This window comes from Schistocerca nitens, chromosome 1 (assembly GCF_023898315.1).
Source record: "Schistocerca nitens isolate TAMUIC-IGC-003100 chromosome 1, iqSchNite1.1, whole genome shotgun sequence".
In the NCBI taxonomy this organism is placed as follows: Eukaryota; Metazoa; Arthropoda; class Insecta; order Orthoptera; family Acrididae; genus Schistocerca; species Schistocerca nitens.
Window position 1 is genome coordinate 493318756 of NC_064614.1, and position 27501 is coordinate 493346256.

The 27501-nt window shown below is 39.5% G+C and overlaps 1 protein-coding gene across 1 annotated transcript in view; it reads left to right on the forward strand.

Moving 5' to 3' along the window:
• Positions 1–27501, forward strand: part of LOC126252642 (ras GTPase-activating-like protein IQGAP1) — a 367157-nt gene that overhangs the window by 105014 nt on the left and 234642 nt on the right. The window contains exons 8-10 of the mRNA XM_049953548.1: positions 3734–3828; positions 20040–20217; positions 24811–24965. Of these exons, the coding sequence (XP_049809505.1) occupies positions 3734–3828; positions 20040–20217; positions 24811–24965 (428 nt within the window). The remainder of the gene's footprint in view (positions 1–3733; positions 3829–20039; positions 20218–24810; positions 24966–27501) is intronic.

Below are 27501 nucleotides of genomic sequence, written 5' to 3' on the forward strand. Positions count from 1 at the left end.
TAATCAAGTTTCATTCAGTATTTTCTAAGACAGAATGTATTGGGGTAACCTTGAAACTAAAGGGGTTACCTTCAGCACCTATTTCTTTTCCTAATACATATGCTAAAAAAATTCCAATTGCAAGAGGAAAACTTAAAGATATGTTGATTATGCGTAAGAAACAGATTATTCAAATAGAAAATCGAGACTTTCTGCAGTTTGCTGAATGATGGAACAGCACATGATACATTGCTTGAAGCTCAGGCTGATGATGACTCTGCTGCAAATTACAAGTGTTTACATTTTTTTTTAAAATCTGCCTGTTGTGGTCTCTCTTGATTTACTGCACTGTAAAAAATATTTTGAAATTATAGAGTTGACACTCACTGGTTATCCATGTTTACCACCAAGTGTATTAGATGTAGCAAGTCCCAATACCAGACCAAAAATGTGCAATATCTCAAAGATGATGGAGTTACAGTTATGAGTATCATATCCCAACATTTGTAAGTATGGTAAAAATAAAACATACCCAAAACAAATCCTTAAGTTTCTGTCATTGATTTTTAAGACTCAGTAAAACATTCAATAGTTTGTATCTTAAAACTTGTAAAAACAGATTTGTTGTTTTGTCATAAATGGCATGATAATATTTCATCTCTTGTTGCTATATAGTGGAGAAATTGTGTGCCTTGAATGTTGTAAAATGTCAGTGCAGCAATTGGAGACCAGTGTGCTGTTCATTGTGATAGTTGGCTACCATACTAACTCATATCCTAAGTTTTGAATGCTTTGTTAATGATTGGTGTGTTCACATATTTTGTCAACAAGCAGACTGTTAGTGAAGACTTTATGCAAGTGAGTGACACAGACAATTATCTTTTCCATCATTATTGCCAAGGACTGTGGGCCAACAGTCAGCTGTTATCAAGTTTGACACACATTATGAGTACAGCTTTTAACATCAAATCCAACCACCACCCAACCATCTCTCTTAGAGTTTTCCAATATAAAGATGTAACAACTGGTGCATTTCTCTGTCACAGAAATTCAGTAAATTTGCTGAAATTTATGTAAAGAGTTACGTTTATAAATATTCCTTCATCATGTAGGAGGGAAATATAGAACACCAATAGTGTATACTATTACACAGAGTCCAGAGGAAAGGGAAAATTCCCTCAAAATTCTAGATCAAAACAAAGCATAGAATAGTAATTAGAACTAATAATGGGAGCTCCAAATTCTAGGAGTTTTTATACCGAGCTGCCAGCAATTGAGAACTAAATTAAAAACAAATAAAAAAATTGCAAGGTGCTGTAGAAACATAAGGTAAAGAAGGCAAAGGCTTGGGTTCTTGTTACATAAAAAAAATATATCCAAATTCCATTCATTTAAGTAGCAGTCACACACACACACACACACACACACACACACACACACACACACACACACACACACAAACGTGCACATGTCTGTCTCCTTACATGCTGCTCTCAGTCGACTGCCAGCTCTTTCCTGGCACACAGTGAGTGTACTGGGATGAGGTGGGGGTGCAGGGAGGGGTGGAGCGGGGGATGAAGAGAGACAGGAGGCAGGGAGGGGATTGGGGGTAAGCGGCTCGTGGGACAGTGGGGAGCCGTCTGTGGGCTAGGTAGGGGAGCAAGTAGAGGGGGCAAGTGACAGACAGCTGGGCACACTATTTCACAGGCTACTGAGTGAGATGGCAGCACACGCGTGCAAACCCCCCCCCCCCCCCCCCCCCCACACACACACACTATTGGGTCGGGAGTGGGAGGACAGTGAGTTACCTTAGGTTTAGGCCAGGAAGGTTACAGGAGTGAAGGATGTGCTGTAAGGATAGCTCCCACCTGTGCAGCTCAGAAAAGCTGTTGGTTGTGGTAGAGAGGATCCAGATGGCGCAGATTGTGCAGCAACCATTGAAATCTTGCATGCTGTCCTCTGCTACATGTTCTGCAACTGGGTGGTCCACCTTGTTTGGCAACAGTTTTGCTGTGCCCATTCATTCTGGTTGACATCTGGGATACCAATGTAAATTGTAATACCAATGTAAAATGCTGTGCAGTGGTTGCAACAGAGCTGGTATATAATGTGGCTGCATACACTGGTGGCGCGGCCCATGATGGGGTAGGATAAGCCTGTTATGGAACTGGAGATATGGCAGGGGAGATATGTTTGTGTATTAGGTTTGGGGATATTGCCTGTCTGCGAAGGGCTTTTTGAGACCTTCAGCCTACTGGGCGAGGGAGTTCTCATCACTACAGATGTGTCTGCCACGGGCGACCACGCTTTATGGGAGGGATTTTTTGGTGTGGAAGGGTTGGTAGCTGTCAAAGTTCATGTACTGTTGGTGGTTCGTGGGTTTGATGTGGACTGAGGTATGGATGGAGCCATTTGAGAGGAGGAGATCAACATGTAGGAAGGTGGCACGATGGGTGGAGGACCAGGTGAAGTAAATGGGAGAGAAGGTGTAGAGATTGTGGAGGAATGGAGATAAGATATCCTGGCCTTGGGTCCAGATTATAAAGATGTCATTAATAAACCTGAACCAGACTAGAGGTTTGGGGTTTTGGAGAGCTAGGAATGTTTCCTCTAGGTCGCCCATGAAGAGCTGGGCATAGGAGGTGCCCTCCAGGTGCCCATGGCTGTGCCATGAATTTGATTGTATAACTTCCCTTCAAAGGTGAAGTAGTTATGGGTTGGAATGTAGTTTGTTAGGTGTAAGACAAGTGAAGTGGTGGGTTTGGAATCTACAGGGTGTTGGGAGAGGTAGTGTTCACTCGCGGCAAGGCTGTGGGCAGAAGGGATGTTGGTGTGTAAGGAGGTTGCATGTTACAGTGATAAGTAGGAAACAAAGAGGTATGGGCATGGGGATGGTGGAGAGCTGGTGCAGGAAGTGGTTTGTATCTTTAATGTGGGAGTCTGTTTCCATGGTGTAGTTGGACAATTACAGTGTCCCAGATTTTGGGAAGCTATCCACAGTAAAAGTCAAACCACAATGTCATAATAAAATTGTGGACACCCAAAAGATGCTTGTAAAATGTACAAAGTATGACTAATGAATGAGCCAGGCTAGAAAACACCACTTAGAATGTATTGTAATGTCTACTAGACACCAGCTCTATAAAACTATTAGTAAAACTTAAAAACCCGGGTAATGTGCGTGCTTCTGCTCTGTTACTAACTGGCCAGTGTGCTGTAAGCAGCCCGTGGAGGCTAGCAATACACTGGGAGGCAGAAAGCCATTGTCCTCACAGGAAAACAATGACATAGGACTTATCAAAATATGAAACACTGTAAAATTTGACATATTGTCATTCATGTACCAAATATAGACACACACAACTTGTAATGTTACATCTAGACTGGTAGCTTTCTATCAAAAGACCTTAATGACTGAAGTAAAATAAACAGTATTCTACTTAACTAAGTATTAGAAAATAAAATGCAACAAGTCATTGATAAAAGTGGTTTAATACAAGGAATTAAGCTTTATTTGTTTAACTTGGTTTTTGTACTGTCAGAACACTTGATGCCAATACAAGAGTTGTTTCCTTCTGACTGCAGACATATATTTAGTGTCAATAACTGCGATGCTCTACACAAGGGTATGCTGTTTCTCAGGGTTATGGTTATACCCCATTTTTATAAAAAATAAATTATTAATTTCTTTTAATCTCCTGTACTTGTAATTAATTCATTAGTAAGCAAAACATCTCTTTTTCTCTGATTGCAGTGTGCTGGCTTTGGCAACAGGCTTTAGGTGCAGCCCATGAAGGTGATGTGGAGTTACTGATGACTGTTCTATGTCACAAATATCTTAAACTGGAGGTGTGTGATAAAGTCAGATGTCAAGTATTGCTGATAAAGCATTTTGCAAAAAGATGCATTAATACTAATCTCTTGTAAATGATGGAAATGTTGCATGTGGAGAGGACGAAAAAAAGTTAGTTTTATTTAGTGACATGAAGATGGGTGACTGTGGTACCCACAAACAGCATTTCATTTTCTATCAGTTGTCCACCATGCATCTTGCATTTTGACTGTGCCCTAAGGAATTTTAAACATCACAGTGTGTAATGGCTTGCGGGATTTAGGCAACGAAGTTTTGATGATATGAAATAGTTGTACCCATTACTTAAAACTCTGAAGCAAATATCATTTTGAGGATAATACTGAACCAGTGAAGAACGAAAATACAGCAGATGATGGCAATAAATAGGTTATAAATTAGTAAGGAGTTTGAATGCAAGCACTGATTTTTCAGGCACAGTATCAACAAATGGTAGCAGACTGTGGCAGAATGATCCTTTGCATCTAGCATGCAGTTTGTCAGCTAATTATGAAAATGGTCCCTGTAAATGTTTATTCAATGTGCTGTAGAATATGATGTATTTCCTTTAGATTGTTGGCCTTCCTTTGAAGTAAATGTTTCCAGTGTACAACAAAAATGGTTTTAAAGTTATAAATGAAGAGTGATGCATCTTTTCCAGTGTAACAATAAGAACACATCACTTCTGGTGAAAAATCAGCTGTTGGACTCTATTGGGAACAGTTAAAATGAGTACTCAGAAATGGCAATAGAAACACAAAAATCTCATAAATCAGTCGCCAAAATCCCTGCCAGTACACCAGGAAAGGTGAGGCTGTATTTAATGATCCTATTTCATCAGCGAAACATTATTGTGACAAGATCCTACTTACATTGTTCCGAGATTATCAATTGATGCCACTAATCTCTCTTCAGACAATTGCGGTAATGAAAAGGAGATTGGGGGGGGGGGGGGGGGCATACGTGGCAGCACAGTGTATCACAGCTGAAAGTTACAATGAGACAGATACTTCTACATGTATGAATTTAAAAATACTGCTTCAGCAATGAAAATGCAAGCCCTCGGGTAGATTAATAATCCTAAAGTGATTAATCGGGGTTCACTGGCTGTATGCAGAACACACTCTCTTTGCTTTCCCAGTGTGGTTTAATTTTCGGATCTTGCTGGTTGATTTTTACATTACTGCACTGAATGTGGCCTCTATAGATAACTGTGAGAGCTGCCTAACCTCATTTGTGTTGTAAATTAGAGCATTACTGTCTCTAAGAGACACAAAGATACTTGGAGTCTCTTCCCAGAAAGTGACATGAATCAATATCAAGCCATAGAAGTTTTTATAGACATAGACGTGAATTTTAAGTGGTAATTGTTGTGAACTGGTTTTATTTTGTGGCTAGTTTTTATTTATTAACTGTTATTCTTTGTTACCTTTCAAGTCTAGATATATTTGTTTCACATTTTCAACAGTTTCCCATAGTTTTATAACACACACACACACAACTTCTCAACACTTCACAATAAACTTGTGACAATCAATTTTGAAGAGTTCCCAGTAACATTTAAAAAAAGTGTATTTTTATCTTCAATGTGCTTTTGTACTCTTAGAAAATGTGAATTGCATGTTTGAATGCTTTTCTATATTCCTTTTTGACAGCAGCAATGTCCATGATGTGAATTATCACAACTGATTTGGGAAAGTGTGGTTGAGATGTTTCCACACACGTTAGAATTTGTGGGAAGGAGTGTCTCTGATGCTGAAAATGCATAGTATTGTGAGTAGGCAACAGAATCATCCATAGTTGTTCAATTAATGTATGCGTATGGAAAAAAATCACAACACCAAAAAATAATTAATATAGAGTAGTGAAATTTTGGGAATACATCTGCCTAGGTATTTCAGCAATTAGCATTTCAAGATTACAGGTTAACGTAAGTGTAAAAATTGCAAATGTGAAATGCTGGTACATTAATAACTGGTGTAACAACCTGAACATTGAGTGCAAGCATGGAAATGTGCATGCACTGTGTTGTACAGATGGTGGATGCCACTTTGTGGGACAGAGTTCCCTGCCTGCTGCACTCGGTTGGTCAATAAGGGTGTGCTGCATGATGATGGATTTGTCATCTGACAGTGTCCCATATGTACTTGATTAGAGACAGATCTGATGACTGAGCAGGCCAAGACAACGTGTCAACGCTATGGAGAGAAAGTTGGGTTACAACAGCAGGATGTGAGTGAGTGTTATTCTATTGTAAAACACCCATGGAATGCTGCTTATGAATTGCAGCACAACAGGTTGAATCAGCAGATTGCTGTACAGGTTTGCGGTCAGGGTGTGTGAGATAACCATGAGAGTGCTCCTGCTGTCATACAAAATCACACCCCAGACCATAATACTCTGCTGTCCAATGAGATCTTGCTTGATACGACTGAAGTGGCAGATGGCAGTAGTTTGGGGTCAGTGAAGTGCGTGCTACCTGGCATCTGGCTCAGATCTGTCCTTGAAGTAATCGATTTGTAACAGTTTGTTGTGTCACTGTGGTGCCCACTGCTGCTCAGATTGCTGCTGCTGCAGATGCAGCGCAATATGCCAGAGCCGTTCACCGCACGTGATGGTCTTCCTACTCGGTAGTGCCACTTAGCTGTCTGGCGTCTGGTCTTCTTGCAGCCATACATTCTGCAATTATGTACAGTAGTCCTATCACTCGAACTCATTTAAAACAAGAGATTGATAATGCTGTCTTTGTCACCTTAAAGGCATTCTTCACTAACATCACCTCACCAGCTCCAGTTTCGAAGGTAACTAATGCTCACAACCATTACAGCCTGTATTTAAAACAAACCTGATTTGCATCCTTGTAGCAGTGCTGTTAGCCCCATTCTTAAGTGACTGGTGCAAAATCTGAATACACATACATCATCTTTCAGATGTAGAAACATACATGCCAATTTTCGTTTGTGTTGCACAACTTTTTCGTGTTGTGATTTTATTTCTGTTTGTGTATTTCCCAAAATATCAAAGGCAGTCTGTTCTATAGTTAAATTGTTCAAACTAACAGGACCCAAGACAGCATCATTGTCTGTGCCACACACATTTGTAGAGAAATGAAATAGATATTTTTTTAACAGTGCACAGTGCTGATTGCTCTGTAACCGTCGGTGGTCGTTATGTGTGCCTTGGTTCCTCCCCTTGTGAATGCAGCTCCATTATTAAGTAGTATTTAAAGAATCATATATTTCTTAATTTTTAATGAGTGGCAGCATTCAAATGATGCATCACTGTTTACAATGTGAAAAGTTCCACGAACTATACATGAAAAAGGTACTTGCTTTCTGTGTGTAAGATATGTCTTAAACTTTTTGTGGGAAGTTGATCATGTAGAATATGCCACATGCCTATTATTATTATTATTTCTTTACTTTCTCAGACGTTAAGTCTGGTTAAAAATGGAAAGTGACGCGGACCTTGATCAAGCGTCACTTCCTTTTAACTGTACGGTATGTATTATATTGCATTTAGGAACTTTCGGGTAATTGAACATGTATCAGTAATTACAGATTTCTGTAGTTGTATATATAAGTTTGGATGTAGCTGTATTGCATTGATGTACTGGTGGATATTGTCTGGTATTACTCCTGTAGTTGATAGTATAATTGGTATAATGTCAACTTTATCCTGATGGCACATGTCCTTGACTGCCTCAGCCAGTTGGATGTATTTTTCAATTTTTTCTCCTGTTTTCTTTTGTATATTTGTTGTATTGGGTATGGATATTTCGATTAGTTTTGTTAATTTCTTCTTTTTATTGGTGAGTATGATGTCAGGTTTGTTATGTGGTGTTGTTTTATCTGTTATAATGGTTCTTTTCCAGTATAATTTGTATTCATCATTCTCCAGTACATTTTGTGGTGCATACTTGTATGTGGGAACGTGTTGTTTTATAAGTTTATGTTGTAAGGCAAGCTGTTGATGTATTATTTTTGCTACATTGTCATGTCTTCCGGGGTATTCTGTATTTGCTAGTGTTGTACATCCGCTTGTGATGTGATCTACTGTTTCTATTTGTTGTTTGCAAAGTCTGCATTTATCTGTTGTGGTATTGGGTGGTGGTAGTTAGTGTTTAACGTCCCGTCGACAACGAGTTCATTAGAGACGGAGCGCAAGCTCGGGTTAGGGAAGGATTGGGAAGGAAATCGGCCGTGCCCTTTCAAAGGAACCATCCAGGCATTTGCCTGAAACGATTTAGGGAAATCACGGAAAACCTAAATCAGGATGGCCGGAGACGGGATTGAACCGTCGTCCTCCCGAATGCGAGTCCAGTGTTGTGGTATTGGGATCTTTAATAATATCCTTGCTTTAATATCTGGTGTTTATTGTTTGTTCCTGTGTTGCAATCATGAATCCTTCTGTCTCACTGTTTATATTGCCTTTTCTTAGCCAATTGTTGGATGCGTCTTGATCGATGTGTGGCTGCGTTAGATGATACGGGTGCTTGCCATGTAGTGTTTTCTTTTTCCAATTTACTTTCTTCGTATCTGTTGATGTTATGTGATCTAAAGGGTTGTAGAAGTGGTTATGAAATTGCAGTGGTGTAGCCGATATATTTATATGAGTGATTGCTTTGTGTATTTTGCTAGTTTCTGCACGTTCTAGAAAGAATTTTCTTAAATTGTCTACCTGTCCATAATGTAGGTTTCTTATGTCTATAAATCCCCTTCCTCCTTCCTTTCTGCTTAATGTGAATCTTTCTGTTGCTGAATGTATGTGATGTATTCTATATTTGTGGCATTGTGATCGTGTAAGTGTATTGAGTGCTTCTAGGTCTGTGTTACTCCATTTCACTACTCCAAATGAGTAGGTCAATATTGGTATAGCGTAAGTATTTATAGCTTTTGTCTTGTTTCTTGCTATCAATTCTGTTTTCAGTATTTTTGTTAGTCTTTGTCTATATTTTTGTTTTAGTTCTTCTTTAATATTTGTATTATCTATTCCTATTTTTTGTCTGTATCCTAGATATTTATAGGCATCTGTTTTTTCCATTGCTTCTATGCAGTCTCTGTGGTTATCCATTATGTAATCTTCTTGTTTAGTGTGTTTTCCCTTGACTATGCTATTTTTCTTACATTTGTCTGTTCCAAAAGCCATATTTATATCATTGCTGAATACTTCTGTTATCTTTAGTAATTGGTTGAGTTGTTGATTTGTTGCTGCCAGTAGTTTTAGATCATCCAAGTATAGCAAATGTGTGATTTTGTGTGGGTATGTTCCAGTAATATTGTATCCATAATTTGTATTATTTAGCATGTTGGATAGTGGGTTCAGAGCAAGGCAGAACCAGAAAGGACTTAATGAGTCTCCTTGGTATATTCCACGCTTAATCTGTATTGGCTGTGATGTGATATTATTTGAATTTGTTTGGATATTAAGTGTGGTTTTCCAATTTTTCATTACTATGTTTAGGAACTGTATCAATTTAGGATCTACTTTGTATATATCCAATATTTGTAGTAACCATGAGTGGGGTACACTATCAAAAGCTTTTTGGTAATCAATGTATGCGTAGTGTAGCGACCTTTGTTTAGTTTTAGCTTGATATGTCACTTCTGCATCTATTATCAGTTACTCTTTACATCCTCGTGCTCCTTTGCAACAGCCTTTTTGTTCTTCATTTATAATTTTGTTCTGTGTTGAATGTGTCAATAATTTCTGTGTAATGACTGAAGTTAATATTTTGTATATTGTTGGTAGGCATGTTATGGGCCGATATTGAGCTGGGTTTGGTGTGTCTGCTTGATCTTTAGGTTTCAGATAAGTTATTCCATGTGTAAGTGTATCAGGGAATGTGTATGGGTCTGCAATGTAACTGTTAAATAATTTATGACTATAATAGAGGGAAACATTCCACGTGGGAAAAATATATCTAAAAACAAAGATGATGTGACTTACCGAACAAAAGTGCTGGCAGGTTGATAGACACACAAACAAACACAAATACACACACGACATTCAAGGTTTCGCAACCAACGGTTGCTTTATCAGGAAAGAGGAAAGGAGAGGGAAAGACGAAAGGATGTGGGTTTTAAGGGAGAGGGTAAGGAGTCATTCCAATCCCGGGAGCAGAAAGACTTACCTTACGGGATAAAAAGGACAGGTATACACTCGTGCACACACACACACATCCATCCGCACATACACAGACACAAGCAGACATTCGTAAAGGCAAAGAGTTTGGGCAGAGATGTCACTCGAGGTGGAAGTACAGAGGCAAAGATGTTGAAAGACAGGTGAGGTATGAGCGGCGGCAAATTGAAATTAGCGGAGGTTGAGGCCTGGCGGATATCGAGAATAGAGGATATACTGAAGGGCAAATTCCCATCTCCGGAGTTCTGACAGTTTGGTGTTAGTGGTAAGTATCCAGATAACCCGGACGGTGTAACACTGTGCCAAGATGTGCTGGCCGTGCACCAAGGCATGTTTAGCCACAGGATGATCCTCATTACCAACACACACTGTCTGCCTGTGTCCATTCATGCGAATGGACAGTTTGTTGCTGGTCATTCCCACATAGAAAGCTTCACAGTGTAGTCAGGTCAGTTGGTAAACAACGTGGGTGCTTTCACATGTGGCTCTGCCTTTGATCGTGTACGCCTTCTGGGTTACAGAACTGGAGTAGGTGGTGGTGGGAGGGTGCATGGGACAGGTTTTACACCGGGGGCGGTTACAAGGGTAGGAGCCAGAGGGTAGGGAAGGTGGTTTGGGGATTTCATAGGGATGAACTAAGAGGTTACGAAGGTTAGGTGGATGGCGGAAAGACACTCTTGGTGGAGTGGGGAGGATTTCATGAAGGATGGATCTCATTTCAGGGCAGGATTTGAGGAAGTCGTATCCCTGCTGGAGAGCCACATTCAGAGTCTGATCCAGTCCCGGAAAGTATCCTGTCACAAGTGGGGCACTTTTGGGGTTCTTCTGTGGGAGGTTCTGGGTTTGAGGAGATGAGGAAGTGGCTCTGGTTATTTGGTTCTGTACCAGGTCGGGAGGGTAGTTGCGGGATGCAAAAGCTGTTTTCAGGTTGTTGGTGTAATGGTTCAGATTCGTTTGCCATGAAGACCTAGGCTGTAGGGAAGGGACCGTTTGATGTGGAATGGGTGGCAGCTGTCATAATGGAGGTACTGTTGCTTGTTGGTGGGTTTGATGTGGACAGACGTGTAAAGCTGGCCATTGGACAGGTGGAGGTCAACGTCAAGGAAAGTGGCATGGGATTTGGAGTAGGACCAGGTGAATCTGATGTAACCAAAGGAGTTGAGGTTGGAGAGGAAATTCTGGAGTTCTTCTTCACTGTGAGTCTAGATCATGAAGATGTCATCAATAAATCTGGACCAAACTTTGGGTTGGCAGGCCTGGGTAACCAAGAAGGCTTCCTCTAAGCGACCCATGAATAGGTTGGCGTACGAGTGGGCCATCCTGGTACCCGTGGCTGTTCCCTTTAATTGTTGGTATGTCTGGCCTTCAAAAGTGAAGAAGTTGTGGGTCAGGATGAAGCTGGCTAAGGTAATGAGGAAAGAGGTTTTTGGTAGGGTGGCAGGTGATCGGTGTGAAAGGATGTGCTCCATCGTAGCGAGGCCCTGGACGTGCGGAATATTTGTGTACAAGGAAGTGGCATCAATGGTTACAAGGATGGTTTCCAGGGGTAACAGACTGGGTAGGGATTCCAGGCATTTGAGAAAGTGGTTGGTGTCTTTGATGAAGGATGGGAGACTGCATGTAATGGGTTGAAGGTGTTGATCTATGTAGGCAGAGATACGTTCTTTGGGGGCTTGGTAGCCATCTACAATGGGACGGCCGGGATGATTGGGTTTGTGAATTTTAGGAAGAAGGTAGAAAATAGGGGTGTGGGGTGTTGGTGGGGTCAGGAGGTTGATGGAGTCAGGTGAAAGGTTCTGTAGGGGGCCTAAGGTTCTGAGGATTCCTTGAAGCTCCGCCTGGACATCAGGAATGGGATTACCTTGGCAAACTTTGTATGTGGTGTTGTCTGAAAGCTGACGCAGTCCCTCAGCCACATACTCCCGACGATCACGGTTGTGGAACCCTTGTCCGCCGGAAGAATGACGATGGATCGGTCAGCCTTCAGATCACGGATAGCCTGGGCTTCAGCAGTGGTGATGTTGGGAGTAGGATTAAGGTTTTTTTAAGAAGGATTGAGAGGCAAGGCTGGAAGTCAGAAATTCCTGGAAAGTTTGGAGAGGGTGATTTTGAGGAAGAGGAGGTGGGTCCCACTGTGACGGAGGACGGAACTGTTCCAGGCAGGGTTCAATTTGGATAGTGTCTTGGGGAGTTGGATCATTAGGAGTAGGATTAGGATCATTTTTCTTCGTGGCAAAGTGATATTTCCAGCAGAGAGTACGGGTGTAGGACAGTAAATCTTTGACAAGGGCTATTTGGTTGAATCTGGGAGTGGGGCTGAAGGTGAGGCCTTTGGATAGGACAGAGGTTTCGGATTGGGAGAGAGGTTTGGAGGAAAGGTTAACTGCTGAATTAGAGTGTTGTGGTTCCAGATTGTGTTGATTGGAATTTTGAGGTTTTGGGGGGAATGGAGCTGGAAGTGGGAGATTGAGTAGATGGGAGAGACTGGGTCTGTGTGCAATGAGAGAGGTTGAGGTTTGCAGGAAAGGTTGTGAAGGGTGAGTGAGTTCCCTTTCCGGAAGTGGGAAACCAGGAGATTGGATAGTTTTTTGAGGTGGAGGGTGGCATGCTGTTCTAATTTGCAGTTGGCCTGTAGGAGGATGCTCTGAACAGCCGGTGTGGATGTGGGAGAGGAAAGATTGAGGACTTTTATTAAGGATAGGAGTTGACGGGTGTGTTCATTGGCTGAGTTGATGTGTAGGTGAAGGATTAGGTGGGTGAGGGCAATGGATTGTTCAGTTTGGAACTGGTATAGGGACTGATTAAAAATTAAGAAAGATATGATTCTTTAAATACTATTTAATAATGAAGCTGCATTCACAAGGGGAGGAACCAAGGCATGCATAACGACCACCGACGGTTACAGAGCAATCAGCACTGTGCACTGTTAAAAAAATATCTATTTCATTTCTCTACAAATGTGTGTGACACAGACAATGACGCTGTCTTGGGTCCTGTTACTTTGAACAATTTAACTATAGAACAGACTGCCTTTGATATTTTGGGAAATACACAAACAGAAATAAAATCCCAACACGAAAGAGTTGTGCAACACAAACGAAAATTGGCATGCATGTTTCTACATCTGAAAGATGATGTATGTGTATTCAGATTTTGCACCAGTCACTTAAGAATGGGGCTAATAGCACTGCTTGTTGTTCTGTTAAAAATTTTAATTCTGGGTATCTGGTAATAAATGTTGTGTATACTTGTGATCTGTATCCAGTTGTGTTGGTTCCTAGGTTTGTTGCTTGGTAATAACAGAACATGAGGTGTCAATTAACTTCATCTGACCATCTCATCCTCTGTCTTTGTTTTCCTTCTAGGGTGGTTGCAGGAAGCATATCCTGCAAAACACCTCTATTTGGATTTAAATCATTTTCCAGTTGGCTAGCAGTGTCGTTACCATTGTGGGCGGGCATAGGGTTCAAGCGTCATCCCCGACCATGACGGCTGTTGTCAGAGGCTTCTTTAGTTCTGTCCTGAACCAACTCATCACACTAAAAGGGGGGTTAGCCCTATTAGTGGTTTGTTCTTTTCGTCGCCTTTTACGACTGGCAGAACATACCGGAGGCCTATTCTTTTCCTGGGCCTCCACGGGGTTTATTATTATTATTATTATTATTATTATTATTATTATTATTATTGTCATCATCATCATCATCATCATCATCATCAAGGCAACAGTAAGCATAATACTAGTACTACTGCTACTACTACCACTACTACTACTATTACTACATGGTGACACACGGGAGACGGACGGTGTTTAATGAAATAATACTCAGCCAACTTTAAAATAAATGCATGTTTATTTACACAAAAGCAAAGCCCATTATTTGCCATTTTAGTTAACAAAGTTATTTGTGAAAAATAATGTTGTCAAGTTGATGTCCATCATTTCGAATGCAGGACTCAAGTCTCTTCTCAAAATCCTCCATAGCACGGACTAAAATCTGTGCAGGGATGGCAGCAATTTCTTGAATCATTGCATTCTTCAACTTGTCCAAATTTCGTGGTTTATGGTTATAGAGACAGTTCTTAAGGTACCCCCACAGAAAAAAGTCACATACTGGCAAGTCAGGAGACCTGGGAGGCCAAGGAACATTGCCAAAACATGAGATAATCCGGCCAGGAAACATGCATCTAAGAACTGTCATTGAAGTGTTTGCGGTGTGCAATGTTGCCCCATCCTGCTGGAACCAAACGAGTTTTAAAGGGATTCGTCGTCTTCTTAGTTCTGGTTTCAAGAATTTTTCAAGCATACGAATGTAATGAACCGAATTAACAGTAACTGTGGCCCCGTTCTCTTTAAAAAGAAAGAAAGAAAGAAAGAAAGAAAGAAAGAAAGAGAGAGAGAGAGAGAGAGAGAGAGAGAGAGAGAGAGAGAGCGCACTAGAATGTTACTTTTTTCTGAGTGTAGAGGACACTGGAGGATAAGGTGTGGATGCTCTGGAGCCCAGTAACGTACGTTTTGGTTATTCATGGCCCTGTTTAAATGAAAATGAGCTTCACCACTCATCAATAGAATTTCATTTTCATTCGATCCCATAATCATTTTCATTCTGTAAGCGAAGTCTTCTCATACAGCAAAATCAGTTTCCTTAAGTTTTTGGACAATGAACATTTTGTAGGGATGGAATTTTAATTTTTTATGCAAAATTCGTCTAACCGATTCACGATTGATTCGTAACTCACTAGCGTGATGTCTAGCTGACCGTCCTGGGCTTCTGACTGCCGCTTGCCTTACCCTTTCAACATTTTCTGGTGTCGTTACTCTGCGTCTCGGACCAGGATGCTTCTTATCTAGTATGTTTCCAGTTGATCTGAAGTTTTCCACCCATATAGTAGTAGTAGTAGTAGTATAGTAGTAGTAGTAGTAGTAGTAGTAGAGGTAAAAACAAATATAACAGCAGTGCTCCACAAAATTCCATGTCTTGACTTCGCAAAAAAACTACAGTAAAAAACCATCCAATACAAAATGTAATGTGTGATGTGCGCCCTTACAAATCCAAACTGATTGAAACTGTTAACTCACTGCAAATAATTGTTTGCAAATCAGTGAAGGAAAACAAAGTGCTAGCTGATATGTTCAGAAACATTGAAAGTGAATGTAATAAACCAAAAACCAATAAGCGGGCTGAAGACGAATGTAACAAAGAAGAGGTTTATATAGCGGCCGAAGATAACATTACTAAAAGCAGGACTCAGATGCATGCTGCTCGCTTCGGAATCATAGTGTATGTACTACGTCGTGTAGAGTAAAAAAAATTGCATCATCAAAGAATTTTATCAAAAAAGAACAAATTATACACCAGGAGGAAAAAGACGCAAAAATTATGCAAACTGTGTGTCCATGCCAACCAAAATTGTCACTTGGGACGAACGGTTCCAGAAGAAACAATGCATTTTTACTGGGTAATAGTCACCTTAGAGTTTTGAAATAAAAACAACTAACAACAAAATAAGTGCCTTAGGTTATATAAAACAAAGTGCTTGCATTGACCAAGTACTGTCAACAGAAACTGATTTTTCTCAAAAGATGGTGAATGAAGACTACACTGCGACCTGTGGTGGTTCAAATGACATTGCATACAATGGAGGTTTTGATGCTGCTAATGTCTGAAGAACAGCTCTAAACCACCTGAAGTATTCTGTAACTGTACCTGTTATCCTCACAGGCACGACTTAATACAATCCTCATGTGTAAACAAGGCAGTAACAGCTACAAGTAAAATTATACAGAAGTCTGCAACAGTTTTGGGAATATTCATTGGATTGAAGGTCACAAATTTTGTAAAGAACTTTACACCATTCATGGCCTTCACTCCAACTGGTGTGGGAAAAATCATCTAACGACTATAATTTGTGATATTGGAAATGCAAGGAACAACGTGAACTGAGGACAATCAGATTTGAAGAAAGAGTGCAGCACAACACAAGAAAATTCTAGGAATGGGTGTAGACAGACTAGACTGAACAACAGGCTGGCAGGGGCAGGTGGGGGACTGCTTCTTCACATTCTTTCAGTGTCTGGAAACAGACCAACTTGGAGGAATGGGCACTGAAAAATGCCTTGTCCAGACCTTCAACTGAAAAAAAAACCCTAGCAGTTTAGCGATAAAACATATGTATAGATGATGTCCATGTTCTGTGCTTTTGTGAGCACCATATTAATTAAAGTATAGAAAAACTTGTGATGGACAATTATTATACGACGACATTATTCAGCAGAAAATATAAAGAAAAAGATAGTGTTGCCATCTATGTTAAAAACAATGTCACATGTAGAGCAATTGACATGCAGAATTATTGTTTAGAACATCATTTGGAACTGTTTGCCATAGGATTGTCTTTAAATAATTCTCATATGTCAGTAGTAACACTATGCAAGAACCTTCAGGGAAGTGCAGTCTCTTTTTGAAGCTGTTTGATGCTCTCCTAATATATACATTCAAACACGGAGCAGCTGTAATTGTGCTTGGGCACTTCAATGTAAATTTTCTAACAAATTCCAGAGACAGATCAGAGCAAGAAAATTTGATGTCCTCACATAAACTTGCTTCTGTAGCTAGTTTCCCTACTACAATAACTTCATGTGCAAGCACACTAATTGATAGTATATTTATAGCCCAGACCAAAATCGGCACTACAATTACCAGTCAAGTCTTGAATGGTCTCTCTGACCATGATGGACAGAGACTCATTATTATCAGTGCAAATATTTATGAGAATGAATATAGTCCCTGAAGGAAAACAGCTTGGACAAAACGAAGAAACTATCCAGATTTTTTTAAATCACATCTCCAAGACGTAGACTAGAGATCTGTGTATAATTTAGATAATGCCAATTCCAAGTACAATCGTTTTAGTAATGACAAGACACTGATGTTTGAAAGTACCTTCCCAAAAGGATATATAAAACCCAAACCAAGAAACTCGCCAAAAAGCCCTGGGTAAATATGGTATTAAGATTTCATGCAAAAGGAAATGAGAACTGTACATCACCCCAAAAATTTCAGACAACCCCAACAAATTGAATCACTATAAAAAATATTGTAAAGTACTAACTAAAGTCATTCAGAAGTCAAAGAGCTTGTGTCTCTGCTCCAAAATTTACAAAACTAGTTACAAAATCAAAACTGTATGGGAAGTGATAAGGGGTGAGATGTGCAAATTTCCCCAGTAGGACCCAAAACATTGTTCTCAACAATGAAGGTAGAGAAGTGCAAAGCCAAGAGATCGAGGCAAAAATGGTTTAATGGTCACTTTTTAACTGATGTGGAGAACACAGGATGCAATAGCTTCTTAGAAAAGGCCATAAAAATATTGAAAGATCATTTCTAAAATTCCTTAGACCAGATATGTATAACTCCTATAACAGTGCACCAAGTAAGAAAAATCATAATTTTTTTAGAGAGTTAAAATTCAACTGGTGTCAACCACACTTTCAGCAAACTGCTAAAAGCCTGCTGGTAAAGTCCTAGTTCATATATTCAATGCCTCTTATCATCCTGTATCTCTCTTGACTGCGTTTTCTTAAGTTTTAGTAAAATTAAATATATGCCAGGATGGTCAATCACCTAAAAAACTTTGCAGTAATAAGTAAAATTAAGTTTGGATTCAGAGGAGATATCGCCACAACCAAAGCTATATTTTCATTTAGCAAAACCGTTTTGGAATACACTAACAAGGAGAAATTGCCTGTTGGCATATTTTGCAACCTGTGCTATGTCTTGGACTGTGTGGATCACAGAATACTTATAGAAAAAGCAAGCCACTATGGAATCCAAGGACAAATGGGCGACTGGCTCAAATCCTGTCTACGGGGCAGGCAACAGAAAATAGTGTTAGAGGGTAATAACATGCAGGCGGAAGGGGTGGTGTACAAGTGGTGCACAGTACATCATGGAGTTCCACAAGGTTCTGTCCCTGGCCCCCTGCTATTTCTTATGTGTATTTGAATGACTTACCTCTGTCCTCAAACACAACAAAAAACTTTACAATATTTGCAGGTGACACGAGTATTGTTATACACAATAGTACATCCACTAACTTAGAGTTAAATGGCAGTGAACTACCTGCCGATGCTCTGAACTGAGTGATACTAAATTTTCTATCAATAAATCTCAGCAAAACCAGTCACATTCACTTCTACTCTGGCCACAAAAGCCCACAGGAGATAAACATTGCACATGAGAGCTTGCAGATACAGAGGATGCATTGTTCAAAATTTTTAGGCGTCCTTATGAATAGCATGCTTAACTGGCAACACCACATCCACCAAGTCCTGAAAAGGCTTAGATCAGCAACATTTGCAATCCTGATAATCATAAAGATTGGAGACATCAATGTCTCAAAATCTGCCTACTTCTGTTGCTTCCATTCACTTATGCGTTATGGAATGATCTTCTGGTGCAATTCATTGATGTCGAAAAAATGTCATTGCAAGACACAAAAAGGTTGTTTGTGTGGAGTGCCTCCAAGAATCATATGTTGGAATCTTTTTAAGACACAGGGATAAACAACTACCTCACAATATCTCTCTTTTCTGTCATCACATTCATGCTTCACAGTCGTTCTCAGCATGAAATGAATGAGTCATACCATCATCATAACACATGAAGAAAATCTGATATACACTGTGATCTGAAAAATTTGTCTCTGGTGCAAAAAGGTGCAAAATGTGCAAGCACAGAGATATTAAACACACTTCCAAGTAAAGTGTCTACAAGGTAATAACATACTAGTTAAAAGTAAGCTTAAGAATTGTTCTTTAAAAAAGTTTCTATTCTCTAGAAGAATTCTTTAATAGAGATAGACAAGATAATTACCCTTGTATTTTTGTGTATTCCTGCTTTAATGTATCTTTCTGCTTTAATTACATTAATTTGTGTTCTTTAAGTCAAGATATGATCTTTTTACTTCATAAATTACTGTTTGGATAATATCTGAAAATTGTTTCTTAACCTCTTTTGTAAGTGCAGTTACAACTTACTGATTGTGTTTTTTAATCGTCATTTTCAAATTTGCATTCTTAATCTTGATTTTCGGTCGTTAATGATAAGAACATAATAATAAATAAAATGATTTGACTCATTCAATATCCATGCATTACCATGCAAAAATGGACCTGTGCAACATGTATCACAATAAATAAATGATGTCACATATTTGGTTCATCTAGTGAGTAAAAGAGGACATGCAAAGCCTGTTGTAAGACTGTGCTGAACGATGATAATGTATTGCTGTTCTTTCCTGTTTTATTGAATGACTCCTAAGCTAATCATAATCATTTAACAGTCTAAAACTTTAGTCCAGTGTGTTACAAACTAAAAAAGGAAAGAGGCTGCTCAGAATTAGTATTCCAGCAAGAGCACTGCTGGGACCTTGGTTCCACCTTGTGCATGGGGAAACATACAACTAAAATTATTGAAGTACAAAGAATCAGTTGATTGAGCTACCTGGAGAGGATATCAGATCACAGGAAGCCAAGAAAAATAACTGGAGATGGTTATCTTATACCAGAATGAGTATATGAGTAAAAACAAGATTGATAGATAATTTATTGGTAGACATTGCCAAGATACAGATTTAGGATTGCAGGAGAAAAGCAAGAAAACATATGATGATGGCATTTTAGCTGGCATCAGCACAAATTATATTAAACAGTATAGTTGTACTTTATTAATACAGTTTGATGACATCTATGGAATGCAGTGAATGAAAAAGAATGAAGTAAAACTGAAAAACAAGAACACTGAGCTAATAGCATTAGAATGAAGTACTTCATATTTTTTTGGAGATGAATGACACCTAACTTTTTGTGCTGCTACCATAATTAACTATGAATTTTTCAACATTTTTAAATTCTTATTGGTATCATTTGAAACTCTCTCTGCTGACGTGACATTATTATGTGAGATATATAAAACATGTTCAGTTAATTTTTGTACTTTGTGTTGGTGTACTGCCAAGTTTAGCATGTTTTATGTAATGAATGTTCATGTGATATTCTTTCTTGTAGGCTATTAATGATAGGTTCTGCACTCTGTATTTGGAAGAAATTAGATCATTGTGGGAGAAGCACCAAGACAAGGCCAATGATATGCGAACAATACTGGATGATTTTAGTTGTCAAATTGTAAAGGAGCTGCAGGAGGCTATTATCAGAGCCAATGAAAATGGGTACCGCTCTCTGCAAAGTGAGTAAATGTTTCACAACTATTTCAGTGCAGCCCTTATTTTCTTAGTTAAATGTCCTGTGTTATGTATTTGTAATAATAATTAAAATGTGGTCATTTCATTTTTACAGTTCCTACAATAACTTACTCTGGTTGTAGAATTTAGACATATTTCATATACATAATTGTCTACATACTTTCATTGATGAACTAATATTAGATATGGAGGTATTGTGAATAAACAACTTTAATTTGAATGTTAACAAATTACTGTGCTCTGAAAGACATTTTTTCTTGTTACATAACCACTGAGCTATAGCTGTTTGCTTCACTCTTTACTGAGTCAAAGCTGGATTGAGTAGTTGCTACTGTGGGTCATTTTTCATACAATAAATGTCCCTGGTTTATTAAAAAATGGTAATGAATTATTGGCAACAATTTCATTAGGTGGTAAGTGTACTGTGAAGATGTAAATTTTAGTCAGAATTTTTTAAATAAATACATACAAGAAAAGCACAAGAGAATATAAAATATAATTCTCACTTTTGTTCCTTTGTTTGTGCACAAAAAAGAACTTTCAGTAAAGAGTTATTACAAATTATTGCATTTTTAAGGTATTGCTGATTGAAAATGTTACCTTACTGATGTTTTTGCATCAAAAGTTGACAATTACTCCTACAGAAAATGTAAACTGAACCCAAATGTTTAACCATATCTACATGTTCAGATCCTTATCAATATGTACAACCAAAAACATTGGACATTTTTTTAACTATGAAATGTTTCATGCTGGTATCCTACATTTGTAAAGGTTTTACATTTGTTTGCACTATAAAACTAGACAAGTGGTTTCTTTTCAAAATTAAATGTAAGCTCAGTATTGTAAAATCAGAAGTTACAAGAAAAGTAAATGTAAATTCATTATTGTGAAATTGGATGTGACAAAAAATAAAAAACTGTGATGCCATTAATATTTCTGAGGTGGGGTGTGCATTGGACTCTCATACAGAGCAGCAAGATTCAAATGCTCATCTGGTCGTCCAGATTTAGATTTTTTTTTTTCTCTAAATGGGTTAAACAAATGACAGGGTGTCTCATTTAAAAAAGGCGACAGCTGTTTTGTTTCCAATCCTTGGTCATTCAAAGATGTGCTCCCCTAATAATATCATAGTCATTAGGATGTTAAACCCTAAACATCCTTCTTTTCAATACAATATTAAAAGCCATTGATATAAATTTAAGGTTTATTCTTGCTCGTACATTAAATATATTTTTCCAGAAAACTCATTCTGGAAATTGAGGTACATTTTGCGTAAGATCACACATGATAGGTAAATTTTCAACACTTATGGAAAGGATAGATTGCTATTGCCGTACAGATGATGAGTTGAGTTGCAGACATGCACCAAAAAAAGCCTGTTACTCATTGAGCTTTTGGCCAAAGCCTTCGTCAGAATAGAAAAACACTCATGCGTTCACACAAGCAACCAAAACTCGCACACACGATTGCCATCTCTGGTAGCTCAGGCCCGACTGGAACTTCAATGCATCAAATGGAGCCACTCTGTAGTGGAGTGGGGAAGGGGGAGGGATAGCAGGGTATGGGTGGGGGAAGAGGAAACACTGCTGCATGATGGAAGGTGCAAGGATGAGAGGTGGCAGACAAAGATACCTGGTGCAAGTATGGAAAGCTGTTGAGGAGGGAGGGAAGCAAAAAAGAGGGAACAGAAAGGAGAGGAGCAGAGAAGGGAAAAGATTCATGGGTACATTGACAGAGTTCAGTGCAGACTGTGGTTGAGGAGACTTGAGTTGTGTGGTGGTGATAGGACCCAGGGGGTGGAAACTGTTGAGTGGAAAGTGTGAGGACATCAGGTTACCATAGATTGAGGCCGGGATGATTCTGGGGGCAGAGAATGTTTGTAAGAAAAACTCCAATTTGTGCAGTTTAGAAAAGCTGGTGGTGGAGGGGAGGATCCGGATGGCCTGGGTTGTGAAGCAGCCATTGAAATTAACATGTTCAGTGGCATTTTGTGCAACAGAATGGTACATTTTGCATTTGGCCACAGTTTGGTGGTACCCATTTGATCTGGTGGATAGCTGGTTGGTAGTCATACAAATCTAAAAGTAGAGCAGTGATTGCATCAGAGCTGGTACATAACACACCTCCTTTCGAAGATTACCTGGCCTCTGATGGGGTAGGATAAGCATGTGACCGAACTGGAGTAGGAAGTGATGGGTAGGTGAATTGGACGGATATTGCACCTGTATATTCCACAGTGTATGATCTCTGTGGCAGAGGTGTAGGACTAGGAATGGCATAGGGATGGACTAGGATGCTGTGGAGGTTGGGTGGATGCTGGAACACCACTTAGTAGGAGGAGTGTAAAGGATCTTGGACAGCTTGCCCATCATTTCAGGGATCATATCCCTGTGGAAGATCCACGTGCAAGACATGCCCAATCCACCCTCCCATCACTTCCTGTCCGGAGTTCTGTCATAGGCTTATTCTGTGCCATCAGATGAATGCCACCATCAAACTGTGGCCATGAGCAAGGTAGACCACCCTGTTGCACAACATGCATCTGAATATAAAATGCTTGATTTCAATGGCTGCTTCACTACACGGGCCATCTGGATTCTCATATCGACTACCAGCTTTTCTGAACTGTGCAGATGTAAGTTTTTTTTTTTTTTAACATATTCTCTGCTCTCAAAATCGTCCCGGCCTCAACCTATGGTAACCTACTGTCCCCCACACCCTCCACCCTACAGTTTCTGCCCCTCTGTCCTATCACCTCCTTCCACCTCAAATCTCCTCACCCTCATTGTGCAGTGCTCTCTGCCAATGCAACCACCGATCTTTTCTCGTTCTATGCTCCTCTCCTTACCACTCCCTCCCCCCCCCCCCCCCCCCCCAACAGCCTTCTGATGCTGCACCAGGTAGCCTTGTCTGCCACCTCTAGTCCCAGCATGCTCTGCCAGGCAGTGGCGTTTCCTCTTCCTTCACCTATACCCTACCATTCCTCCCGCTTCCTGCTCCACTACAGGTTGTTGCTCTTGTTTGACACATTTAAGTTTCAATCTGGCCTGAGCAACTGAAGATAGCGGTAATGTATTTGTGAAGTGTGCTTGCTGGTGTGAATTTATGTGTGTTTTTCTTTTCTGATGAAAGCTTTGGCCAAAGCTTGTTATGAAACAGTTGTTTTGTTGTGTGTGTCTGCAATTCAACGTATCACCTTTATGGTGAGTAGCAATCTATCCAGTCCATAATTATTGATATTCCAACCTGGATTTTTCATTGCTTGATGAGTCAGTTTTTGTTATGTTTTTTTTAAAATGATATTGGTAAGTTCTAGGTAAAATACAAAGAGTGGAAGGAATGTAACCACTCACCATGCAGCTGAGATCTTGAACTGTCAGCAGGCACATCCAAAAGACTGGACTTTGCTTACCTCCTCTAGAGCATGAGTAGAGTGGGTGAGAAGAGCAAAGAGATGGAAAGGAAAACATGGTTGGGAGGGAGAGGTGGCAATAGAAAGGAATGTGGCACAAGTGAGCTGCCTTGGGGTAGTCAGTGGAAAGGAAGTTTTGTGTGTCAAGTGGAGGAATGATTAGTCCACAGCAGCAGGGTTGGGGGGAAGCGGGTAGCAATGAGAGAACAGAGGAAGGATGAGATACAGAGGGAAAAATAAGAGTGTAACTTAAGGGAGCGAAGTTGAAGTCACAGGGCAGAGGTGTTGGTGGGTGCTGGACTGGGACTACCAGAGACTGTATCCAGGATGATTGTGGGATCACTGAGTGTATTGTAAGAACAAGTCAAGTTTCATCTACAAATCCGGAAAAGCTGGTACTGAGCATGGCGAGGAGGGAGGGGGATCCACAAACAGCACAGGATGATGGGAGCAGTCATTGAAGTCAGTCAGCATTTTATTCTTAGCAGCATGTGTCTGCTACACAACTAGATTAGAAGGTGCAGAATGTGGGCAAATGAGAGGCCTTGCACCTGAGTCTTTCAAATATGTGATCCATGTGGCAAGGGGATGAGGGTAGACTTGGGATAAAGTTTGACTAGGATATTGTGTAGTTTTGATGGGCAATGGAATCCCACTTTGGGAGAGGTGGGGCACAATGAAAGGTTGTTAAAGCTCTGGCAGAGGATGTAATTCAGTTGTTCCAATCTGGAATGATGTTGAGTAATAAGAACAGCACTTCTTTCGGTAATATGGAGCTGGTTTAAGAATTAGAGGTGTTTGAACAAGGGGTTCCTTGTCACTGCAGATGCACTATTCACAGTTGGCCAGACTGTGTGTGTGGGAGTTTTTAGTGTGGATTATATTGCAGTTACCAAAGTGGAGGTACTGTTGATGGTGGTTGAGCTCTATGTTAATGGATATTTTTATGGAGATATTGAAGAGGTGGAGGTCAGATTCCGAGAAGATGAGGTGCTGAGTTGAAGACAACTATGTGAAACAAATACAAGAGGTGTTAAGATTGATTGGGAACAGGGATAGAGTGATTTTATAAGTTTTGTGTATAATACAGCTAGGAAAAGGTTTTAGACTATTATAGTTTGTGTGTCTGTTAACTACCAATGACCATTCCATTCTTTCACAGTTACAGCAGCCATAACTTCAATAAACGAAGCTCTGGCAGCAAATAATGTTCAGCAGCTACTCACATCTCTTAAAACACTGTCTCTAAAAGAAGTAAAGCATGCAGCAGCACCCCTTTACCTTGAAGAGATGTGTGCAGATCGTATTCAGTGCCAGGTATGATAAGGTATAGAGTATTAATTTTGTTTTTCTGTCTCCTTTGGTTAATAATATCATAATGGTCATAGCCATTCTTGTTTTTATGTATTATGCATACTCTGTGCAGTTCATAGCTTTTCAACAGAGCAAAGGATTAAAACATTGTGTATCTACTTATGAGAACCCTCATCAGAGACAATCTGATAAAGTTTCTCCAGTGCCTCCTTGGTGTCTCAAAATCATCTCAGTTGATTGTCACTTATATTAACATAAATGAATCAAATTCTGCATACAGAAATGTGTATGTGAACCTTCATTTCCTAGTAACTCGATAAATTATTGCTCTTATTAATGGAAGATATTAATCAGTACAAGAAGATGAAACCAAATGGACTAAAAAATAACCTAAATATTGGCACCCTGAACACATTAACCCTCAGTGGAAAAATGGAAGAAATGACAGATGTACTAATGGAGAGAAAGTTACATATTTTGGGATTAAGCAAAACAATGTGGAAGGGAAAGGGTGAGAAGAATTTGAGAGGAGGAGGAGGAGGAGGAGGAGGAGGAAAAAACTGTACTGGAGTGGGAATAACAGATTTGGAAAAAATGGTGTGACAGTGATGGTAAATAAGAATGTACAAAGTTGTATTGAAAATGTGAGATATATATCAGTCACAATCATAATCTTAAACCTGAGATTCCAAAAAGAAACGCTAAAAATTATCCAGATTTATGCACCTCGAGTGGGATGTAGCGAAGAAGAAAAGATGGACTTCGAAAATGAGTTAGAGAACCATATAGTGTGTGCTAATATAGTGATGGGAGATTTTAATGGACAGATAGGCAAAGACAGAAAGGGATTTGAGCAAGTATTGGGATGTTTTGGATATGGAGGTAGACATGAAGAAGGGGAAAGAATCCTGGATTTGTGCCAGAGGAATGGAATGAAAATAGCAAACAGCTGATTTATGAAGAGAGAAAGTCATGTTATCACCAGATACAGTTGGGATAGAAGAACCAAGAGTGTAATTGATTATATTCTAGTAGATAGGGAATGGGGAGAGAAAGTAATTAACACTATGGGTCCTGAGCCATTGCGCGCGGGTGTTTACCATAAAGCCTGGCTGATTTTAACGTACTTTAAACTACTATAACTCATGAAAGGTTTCAGTTATAGCAATAAAATTACTCTTATTGAAAGACCTAGACTTTCTTGTTTAAAACCATATATAATACCTTTCTCTTGAATTAATACATACTTTTGACAAGCTTTATTATTATAACATTGTTTTTGAAAAAAGGAAAAATTGGTCAAAGGTATATTCACTGGATTTTCTAGAAGGAATTTTTTTTTATTTTACACAGAAATTGTAATTATGATAGATACAGTATGTCTTATCTACAGTAACTTCCTGTAACTATTTTAGGATGCAATTTTGCTCTTTGTGTGGTAAATTTTGAAGCACGGCATTTTGCACAATGCTACTTTACATTCACTACACTGGTGGCTTGTGTCTTTTCGCCACACTTTTCCAGTCAGTTTTTTCCTCTCAGAGAACACACTACACACTGTTTTTGTTTCTGTTTCTTACCTACTTCTGTCTCAATCTTTTCCAGGAAATGATTTCCAGTTGATAGTCTTGAGAGTCCAGATGGACCAGGTCGGGGTTAAAGATCTTTGCTTTGTGCAAGATCTGCACAGATAACTGTCATGAAGTGAGATGTTGTGAGGTGTTTTCCAGTAACCTTATTATATAATATGCAGGAATTTACAATCACCATTAGTATAACATGGAATGCCAACTTTCTCCACCACTTCACAGTTCGATGTTCAAATGCGCCGTATGACAATCGCTGATCTGATAAGTCAACACCAAACTTGTTTTTATTGTAGTCCACTACACAGGCTGGCTTTGACTTCTCTCTTCCTCTCTGATCAGTGAAAGTGACCATCTCAGCAGTATGCCTTGTACTTATCATATGCACATTTCTTTTGTCCTTCCAACACAGTGCTAACATATTTCCTTTAAGCCTGAAAATAAGTTCACCTCGCTGAAGGTTCGGATCTTTTATAGCACGAGGCAATCCCTGCCGAGATTTTCTTGTTGTTCCCACAAGAGCAGTTTTTGCAGCTTCCAGTTCTGAAGCAAGTATTTGACTTGTGTAGAATCTGTCCGTAAACAAAGTGTAGCCTTTTCCTGACAGATTTGCAAGCAATGTCTTTACCAGAGTCACTGTGTCAGATCTTTCACCCGCGTAAACAGAGAAATTCCAGATGTAACCTGTGTCAGATTCGGATAACATGTACAGTTTGATACTGTATTTATTTGGTTTTTGTGGCATGTACTGTTTGAAATACACACAACCTCGAAATTTACACATGCCTTCATCTATTGTAATTTTTTGAGATGGTGTATACGCACGCTGGAAATTAGCACACACATTATCTAGGAGGGGTCTCACGTTGTGTAGTGGGTCATAGCCAGTTTCTCCTTTCCTCTTAGCTAAGGAATTATCACTAATGTGAAAGTTTCTCAAAATAGAAAGAAAT